This window comes from Macadamia integrifolia, chromosome 5 (assembly GCF_013358625.1).
Source record: "Macadamia integrifolia cultivar HAES 741 chromosome 5, SCU_Mint_v3, whole genome shotgun sequence".
NCBI lineage: Eukaryota > Viridiplantae > Streptophyta > Magnoliopsida > Proteales > Proteaceae > Macadamia > Macadamia integrifolia.
The window spans coordinates 38,461,585-38,471,109 of NC_056561.1; the positions used below are offsets into that span (position 1 = coordinate 38,461,585).

Consider the following 9,525-nt stretch of genomic DNA (forward strand, 5'->3'; position numbering starts at 1 on the left):
TTTTCTTCTTCTTTATTCTTCTTTCTTTTCTGTCTTCTCGTCTTCTGTTCTCTCTTTTCTCTTCTGCACTGCTTCTTTCTTTTTCTTTGGATCTCGCGAAAACCAGAAAGGGTCGCTGAAGCTACTGGAAGGGAAAGGGAGAACGTCTTCAAAACAGAGTTGTTTCTTTTCTTTTTCTTCTCGTCTTCTGCTTCTCTCTTCGTTCTCTTCTTCTTGGCTTCTGCACTAGCTTTTTTTTTTTTTTTTTTTTTTCAGTCTTGCTGCTAGTGGAACCAAGGGGATCGATTCTGTTCCCTCTCTCTCTTTTCACTTGCTGATGGCGGAAGGGAAAGAGGAGGCGGTGGGGCAGGGAGGGTCTCTGCTTCTTTGGATAGAATCGACCTTTTTTTTTTTTTTCCCTGTCTCGATGGAACCAAAACAGAGAATGGAGAAGGGAAGATAGAAGATGGAAGGAAGAAGGGAATGGGGAGAGAATGAAGGAGGATCCTTCGGCTCTGATACCAAGTTGATGAAGAACCTTAGGGAAGAAAGGAGAAACCAGAGTAGAGAGGGGGCAAGAGGGGAATCACACACTTCACTAGTGCACAAACTTAACACCTTCATTCAATAATTTAAAATCGCTCTCCTTGTCCATCAGTTACAGTCAATATATAAGAAAGTAAAGACATAGAATTAGAAGTTTAACTGAAATGGAAACCAAGTCTAAACTAGGGAACAACCAATAAAAAGGAAACCAAAACAAGAAAATAAATCCTACTCCAACGTTCAAGTCTGGAAAGTAAAAGCATGAAATAAAATACTAATAAACTACTTATCGTATTTCCAACCCTTGTTGGACCAAAACCCTGGGCTGGACCGGTTCTTCTTGGTTCTTGGTTTCCAAAGCCGGTCATGCTGGTCCAACCAAGTAAGGGCAGCCGTATCTGCATCTGAGCGGAGTGTTGGGCAGTCAAGAAGAGTATTTTGAACAAACTGGGAGTAGCAGAGATGAGAATGTTATATGGGATGTGCGACAAGACCAGGAGGCATAGAGTAAGAAATGATTGTATTAGAAACAAAGTGGGGTCGCCCCGATTCAGGACAAGCTCCGCGAGAGTCGATTGAGATGGTATGGTCATGTGCAACGGAGACCTATGGATGCCCCAGTCAAGAGAAGCGACCCGATTCATATAGAGGGTTCCAAAAGAGGTAGAGGCAGACCTAAAATGACTATTGACGAAGTGGTAAGGAAAGATATGCAATTGGTAGGGGTGGATTCCAGTATGATCGCAGATAGACCTATGTGGAGGACAAAGACCCGCGTAGCCGATCCCTTGTAGGGGATCTTCCTGGGTTGCTGTTCTATTTTTACTGCTAAAACATATCACTAGTATCGTCCTATACTTCCTTGTTGCATATTGTTTATCTTATATTTCCTTGCTTTGTTGAACATTTGGATCCATGTAGCCGACCCCATTTAGTTGGGATAAGGTTATGTTTGTTGTTGTAAACAAAACATACTAAAGTAGAGAAGCAATCTCCTAAATGTAGTGTAGATAATCATTCAATTTTATAAGTTTAATTCTCTAAACAGGATCTGTCAAGTCATCTAGGCCAAATTCCAACGCTCATATAAAAAGACCAAAAAATTGCCAAAGATTTGAAGTAAAGAACCTACCTACCTTAAGGGTCCAGAGCTTAATAAACTCTTGCCGTTGGGTATCAGGATCTGAAATAGCATGCAAAAGTTCAACCTCATAAGGAGAAAAGTAACGCCGAGCGAAAGATAACACATTGTTTCTCAATTTTCGTTGCTTATCTTCCACATCAATGCCAATCTACAACAGAGAAGCACATAGCTTCAAATAAATGGTGACAGAACGACCAAAATATTCTTAATGCAAGCAAATTTAATCATCACATAAACACAAATTTTTGCCTGCCTATGAGAAGGAAGAGAATAATACCGGTGTATCCACAGTCACACCACAGGCTACCAAAGAAGGTGTATGCGAAATGTTGAAATGCAAGGATGGTGGATTCCACTCCTCATCATCTTGCCACTTCACCTATTCCCACATACACTAAATAATATTAAAGCACATAAAATCATGCTCCATTTAGAAAATTTACACAGGAATTTTAACAAATCAAGCGGAAATGGTACATAAAGAAATGCAACCACATGGTTATTATCCAAACAAATTAAGGCCAATAAACTAACCTCAGGTTTCCCAAAATTGTTCTTTCCAAATTTCAACGATCTTGGACACACTCGAGAATTTGTATCTGATCTAATCACAAACAAGAAAGCTATAAAAAATAAAAAGATAGGATGCAATATTAAAAGTACCAGCAAAACTAAAATCCATTTAATGCATCGGAGCACATTTGAACAGTTTTGGTCCCACGGCTTTTAAAATGTCATAACACCATGTTATAAAGATGCTGCATTTTCTGCAGTTTGGCCATGACAGATACATAGATACATTAACACGACAAACCAAATGTATCACTTATCTTTCATTTTCAACAAGCGCGCCACTTATGTAATTTCTTATCTAAACTGATTTACTGCAATGCTATATTGATTAGGCGACATCTATTTAACAAAGTGCACAGGTGTTGTTTCCTCATCATCATAGTTGTCAAGGCCTCACCTACACCCCAAAGCCCTTCAGAATGGGCAAAAGCTGCACTCACCCTATGTTTTTCACAACTTGGCTCTTGCCTTGTATTGAAATAAAATAAAAGTAATAATAATAACTAATAAAATAATGCACAACGGTAGTAAGGTAGGTGTACCATACACCTTACCACCATAGGCATTAGTCCTTTTGATGTGTAGCGGTGCCACCTGGCATGAAAAGAAATAGTAAGTTACTTAACTCCCAATCTCTTTCCTATGGAGAACAAAAAAAAGGAAGTGGGTTAAAAGAAGTGGAAACCCCGAAAGTGAAACATGGCAATTGTGGTGGTTACCAAAACCAACCCATTCCATCCTTATAAATCTCTCAAAATGGGAAGTTTTTGAGTAGGAGTTTGAGAAGTCTAGGAGATTACTAAAGACGAGGTTTCGAGAGAAAACAGATTTTCTCTTTCCTCACACAATATCTCAGAGAATGAGGATTTTTACCAAGATTTAATTTATTTTTATTTTTTTTCTTTTCTTAAAGAAGACTTGTAGAAGGAAGGAGGCAAGAAAAAAACCCTATAAAAGCCCCTTCCTCCCCCCTCCTATTTTATTATTCCCCTTGGTTTATTTTCTAGTTTATACTTAGTTTTCTTCTCTCTCTCCCTCTCTCACTCTTTAGTTTTATTTCTTCTCTATTTTTGCTTTAATCACTTTTGTAATAGGTTTTTATGTCAATTAATACAAGCACTCTTTTATCCTTATTCAGTCTTTTATGTTTATGATTTATGCAATTGAGTTGTAATTTTTAAAGTTATAGTTCTAGGCTTAGATCTAGGTGACAAGATCACGAGCCTAGAGCATCTTTTTTTTTTCAAGTTCAGTTTTTTTTTTCAAGATTTGTTTTCTTTAGTACTAGAAATTTCAGATTTGGTTTATTCCAGATCTGGTTTTTAGTACTGGTAGTATCTCAAATCACCCAAGCTTTCAAGTTCAAGCATTGATTCAAGTAAGTAGGCTCATTCAGTAATCTTCTTTGCACCCTCTCATTACCTCTTCTGACTACCATTTCTTTCTTAATTTAGGATTTTAATTTTAGTCGTTAGATTATTGCTATCCCTTTCCCCCAAGGTTCATGGCTAGTGTATTTGTTGGCTTTGCCCCTCCTAGCCATAGAACCATCAATTTATTGCTTTTATTTTAATTGTCTCCCTTTCCCTAAAGTCAAGTAGAGTAACCCTTGTAAGAGTGACTCTCTAGTCAAGTAGGGAAGCTCATATTATGATGCATCCCTCGGGCTAAGTAGAGAAACCTACTTGTGAGTCTCTCTCTAGCTTTATCCCATTTCTTTCACTTTATTTTTATTTCAGCATTTTTCTCCTTTATTGTTTTTTTTAATTGCGTGGGTTGTTTATTTTCAGTTATTTATTTATTTAATTTTAATTGCGTGGCTTACATCTTTAAATTCTTAGATGACGAATTGTTAGGACTTTATTTTAGATACATATGTTTAGGATGGTAGTTAGAATTAGATCACAACCATTAATATGTTCACTTTCGTATTATTAAAAGAAAAATAAATAAAGTGTTGCTCTCCCTGAGTTCGACCCATAGCTACACTAATCCGTACGCTTGCGGTTACATTTAAAATCTCAAACACTCTACTTGCAGAGTTGGATGAAAAATCTTCCCTTTGGGTGGAGAGAGCAAACAAGTTCTGAATTCTTCCAAAGTTGGACAAATTTCTATTGACCCAAATTTAAAGACATGTAGGTTACAATCCCAATGCTTAGGAATTTCCTTCAGCAAATTATGGCATAATTCCATGCAGCGAATCTGGCTAAGAACTTGAAGATTTGTGTCTTCCAATAGCCGAGAATTATCCACATTCATGTTCACAATCCACCTACGTAGAGTCTCATCTAGAGTATTTGCAAGGGGATAAGCCATAATTGATTTGTTCCTAGTTGATACAAGCGAACAACTTGATCAAAAAAGTGAACTAAATATATATAAGTTCATCATAATTCCAACTTGTACATTGAAGATAGGATATTACAGTTGAAAGGCAAACAAAAAGAACCACAAGTGGGGAATGATCTGACTTGTGATTGATAATGCTGAGTGGTGATTTTTGTAGACCATTGATAATGGAGAAATGAATTACTAGGGAAAACAAGTTGACTAGTAATTAAGGTGCCAAGTGGTGAGATGATGATCTTAAGCCTTGCTCCTTTTCTTGGACACTCGAGACATAACTCTAGATCTTTTTTTTTTTGGAGTTTGGTACAGGTGAGACCGCACTCGAACATGCCGAGTTGCCTACGTATCCCTTGTGAGGAATCAGGTCAAACATAGTTCAAGTGGTTACCCTAAACTTAAACGTAATATTTTTTCAGTTAATCCATATTAACCAAACCTGACAATTCATCTCCATCCAAATTCAGTAGTACGACTTTTCCTGGGAAGACTTTCTTCACTGTGAATGGACCACTCAATATGGTCGGAGCTTTCCCTGAAGATCTTGTGTAGGTGCTCTTTGTTCTCTGAGAACCAAATCTCCAACTTCAATGTTGCAAGGACGAACATTTTATTAAATGCACTTGCCATTCTCAACTGATACTTTTTTAAATTGTCCATGGATTTCATTCTTCTTTCATCCAACAGATTGAGTTCATCATATTTAGCCTGTACCCATTCTCCTTCTGGTAGCTTGCTTTCTATGAGGACTCGAAGAGAGGGGATTTGTATCGCAATTGGCAACACGGCTTCCATTCCATATACAAGGGAATACAGAGTTGCCCTTGTAGAAGTTTGAATCGACGTCCTATATGCCCATAGTGCATACAGTAAGTGATCAACCCAATCTCTATGTGTATCTGCAATCTTCTAGAGAATTACCTTCATATTCTTATTAGCTGCTTCTACGACCCCATTTTTTTGTGGACAATAGGTGGTGGGTCTATGCCATTCGATCCCAAACTTGGTGCAAAGTTTATCGACTTGCCCTAAAAAATGAGTGCTTAGGCAGATATCAGTTGTTGCGAGATCCCATGTCGACAAATGATATTCTCTTTAATAAACTTGGCCACCTATGCAGTAGTGAGGATTGAATATGACTGTGCTTCCACCCATTTGGTGAAACAGTCAATTGCTATCAATATGAACTCATGACCATTTGATGCTTTAGGAGTAATTTTTCCTATAACATCAATACCCCATGCAGAGAATGGCCAAGGGAATATGTATGACATTGGAAAATATCTGACATTTGTGGCACTTCCGAATGAAATCTACACAGTTCGCCTCCATTATGCACCAATAATATCCTAATTTCAAGATTTTTTTGGCTAGCATTCTTGCATTCATTTGAGGTCCATAGATACCTTGATGTATTTCTTCTATCACCGTCTGTGCCTGTTCTTCATCCACACACAATAGATGAATTCCATCAAACGATCTTTTGTACAATAAATAGCCTTGTAATGTGAATTGAGTGGCATATTTTCTAAGAAACTTCTTTTCCCCTGATGTTGCTTCAATAGGATATTTTCCTTCGCTAATGAAGTCCACAATAGGAGCAAACCAAGATCTTCCATCTGTTGTCAAGGCATTCACTGAGTTGTGGTAGATGGGCTTTACCTTTCTTTCAACCAGAAAAGGTCTTACTTGGGCCATAGGACTAACTCAACCATTGATGCTAATGTTGCAAGAGCATCGGCGAACAGGTTGCTATCTCTTTGGAAGTACTCAAAAGAGATTTCCTCAAAGTGCTTAGATATCTTCTCCAAATATTCTTGGTAAGGCTTCAATTTCTCATCTCTAGTCTTCCATTTTCCTTGAGTTTGGCAAATTACAATAAACACTCGGATTCTTTTTACTCCAATTGTTAGAGCTATCTCCAAGCTAATTGCACATACTTCATATTCAATAATATTATTGGTGCATGAAAAATCAAGCCAAAAAGATAAAGGAAAATACAACTCGTCGGGTGTTATCAATAACACTCCTGCCCCAAAACCTCTTTAATTGGCTGCTCCGTCAAAATATAATTGTCATGTATTAATAGAGTTTTCTTCTTCAACCATCATGATTTCCTTATTTGGAAACGTATCATTTAATGATCTTCCATCTTTTGTGGGGTGTGCCGACAAATGATCCACAATTGCTCTGCCTTTGATATACATTTGATTGACATATATAATGTCAAATTCTGAGAGTAATAGCAACCACCTTGCCATTCTACCAGTGAGTGTAGGCTTTTTGAATAAATACTTAATAGGATCCATTCTAGAAATTAAGTGAATGGGATATGCCACCATATAGTGTCTTAACCTTCTTATTGCCCAAATAAGAGTTGTGCAAGTCTTTTCATATGATGTATACCGAACTTTATACTCCAAGAATTTCTTGCTCAAATAGTAGATAGCATGTTCTATTCCTTTTGCCTTATCTTTCTGAGTTAACATGGACCCCATCGAGAATTACCCTATTGATAAGTATAACAGAAGTGGTTTTCCCTTTACTGGTGGCATAAGAACCGGTGGATTTAACAAGTATTCCTTGACTTTGTCAAAGGCTTCTTGACATTGGGAATTCCATTGTGTGGGCTGATCCTTCTTCAACATCTTGAAACTGGCTCACAGATAGTGGTCAATTGGCTATAAAATGGCTAATGTATTGGATGTGACTAAGGAATCTTCGTATTTCCTTTTCAATTTGAGGTGCAGGCATGTCCCTGATTGCTTTGATCTTGATAGGATCCACTTCTATACCTCTTTCACTTACAAGAAAGCCTAATAAATTTTCTGCCTTCGCACCAAACACACACTTTTGAGGGTTCAACCGTAATTGAAATTTCTTGACTCTTTCAAAAAACTTCCTTAGTGTTGAGATATGCCCCTATCTATCGATAGACTTGACAATCATATCATGGACGTAGACTTCTACTTCCTTGTGATTCATATCATGCAAAATAGCAGTAGCGGCTCTTTGATATGTGGCTCCAGCATTCTTTAGACCAAATGACATTACCTTATATCAATAGGTCCCCCAAGGGGTTGTAAGAGCAATCTTTTCCATATCCTTAGGATGCATGCTGATCTGGTTGTATCCTAAAAACCCATCCATGGATGACAATAAGGCATGTCTCGCCGTACTATCAACCAGCACATCGATATAGGGCAAAGGAAAGTCATCTTTAGGACTAACTTTACTTAAATCTCTGAAATCCACACACATTCTGACTTTTTCATCCTGGACCAATATTAGCCAACCAATGGGGGTATTATATAACTTGCAAGAATCCTGCATTCCATTGCTTAATTATTTCTTCCCTAATCTTTTCACTCCATTCAGGCCGCATTCTTCTAGCCTTTTGTTTGATAGGCTTTGCATCTGGATAAGTAGGAAGTCGATGTTGCACTATTTTTGGGTCAATGCCAGGCATGTCTTCATAGGACCAAGTAAAAAGCTCTGTAAATTCTTTTAATAGGCTGGCCATTTGTGAGGTTTCTTCTTCATTCAGGGTTGCACCAATTTCAATTTCTTTAGGGCATTGATTAGATCCTAAGTTAATGAGTCGAGTGTCCTCACTCATAGGTTTAGCTCTTTTTTCTTTTCATTGTTTTAACATGTCATGATATTCATCAGTTATTTTATTAGGATCATCATCAGAAAGAGACAAATCATACTCGAAATTAGAATTTTCATTGATAGCTGAAAAGACTACAGACTCAATATACTGAAAATGTGAAATTTCATTAACAGATGGAAATTCAAAAAAATTATAAGTAAAAGAAGAGTCGATAACAGAAAGAGAATCTTCAGTGTACTATGTGGTGATTTTAGAACCGATTGGACCCCTGAGTCTTAGTGAGCTTGAAGTCATATCCTACACTGGTCCAGTTGAGCAGTGGTTCGCGGGTTGAATGAATCACTAGATATGGCATTGGCCCTTCCTATACTTCTTCAGTGGTAATAACATCTACCTCAAGGGTGTTGTTGATACCACTACCTTCACCTTCTTTATGGAGCAGCAGATGCCTCAGTTTCTCTTGGGAGAAGAGTTTAGATTCAGCTTGCTTATGCTTGGCACTTTTTGTGGTAAAAACAAGTTGATCAATCTCATTATCCATAAATCCAAATTTCCTGAGAGATGCACCTCGCTCTAGGCTACTTAGCCCTATCTCTAGAAAATCTAACTTCTCAAGCCTATTATATAAGGCAATCTACTTACCACGGTCACAACATTGACCTCCATTTCGGATGTAACCATTGCAGTTGCTTCTAGCACAGTAAGAGCAGATATTCATCCTTCTAGCTCTTCTCTTTCTAGCAAATGAACTGCTCGCACAAAAAGAGTGGTAATGCCCCTTTTTTAGCTACTCTAGATATATCTTCTGCAGGAAAGAACAGATGTGATCTCACATGTCAACTGGAAGATTGAGATGCCAAGTAGCTCTTAATTTATGTTGCCAAACTTCTTTCAGAGTAAGATGAGGCTTGAGAACCTGTGATGATCGAATCAGGGATGTAGGGTCAACTGCAGATTCTTCTTCCACTGTGGTAATCACATCTATCTCAAATATATCATTGATACATTTGTCTTTACCCTCCTCCTTAAATGGTAGACGCTCCAGCTTATAGGTGATCCAATCAATCTGATTTTGATAAATGACTTCGAACTCTGAATTTGCTTTCTTTACTTCTTTCTTAGGTTGAAAGTTAAGATCCTAACCAGGAAAAATTTTTGCTTCCTTTACAAAGTACCTCTCTAAGGTAGGGTAATTTGTAACCCTTTTCTTACAGGAGGATTCATTCCTTGCCATCATGAGCATCTTTCGATTCTCAACCCCTTGATAAGCACTTGCTCCACTTTGGCCCCTCCTTATATCTTCTAGCATCTTTTGTTC

At 37.7% G+C, this 9,525-nt stretch overlaps 1 protein-coding gene across 1 annotated transcript; it reads right to left on the reverse strand.

Annotated features, from left to right (window-relative positions):
- Positions 1-836: 836 nt before the first annotated feature.
- LOC122079114 (4'-phosphopantetheinyl transferase HetI-like) lies at positions 837-2,268 on the reverse strand (the record flags this gene model as incomplete). Its single annotated transcript, XM_042645365.1, is given in 3 exon segments — positions 837-1,817; positions 1,947-2,048; positions 2,204-2,268. Coding segments are annotated over 3 exon segments (377 nt in total), but the record flags the coding sequence as incomplete, so codon positions are not given.
- Positions 2,269-9,525: the final 7,257 nt, after the last annotated feature.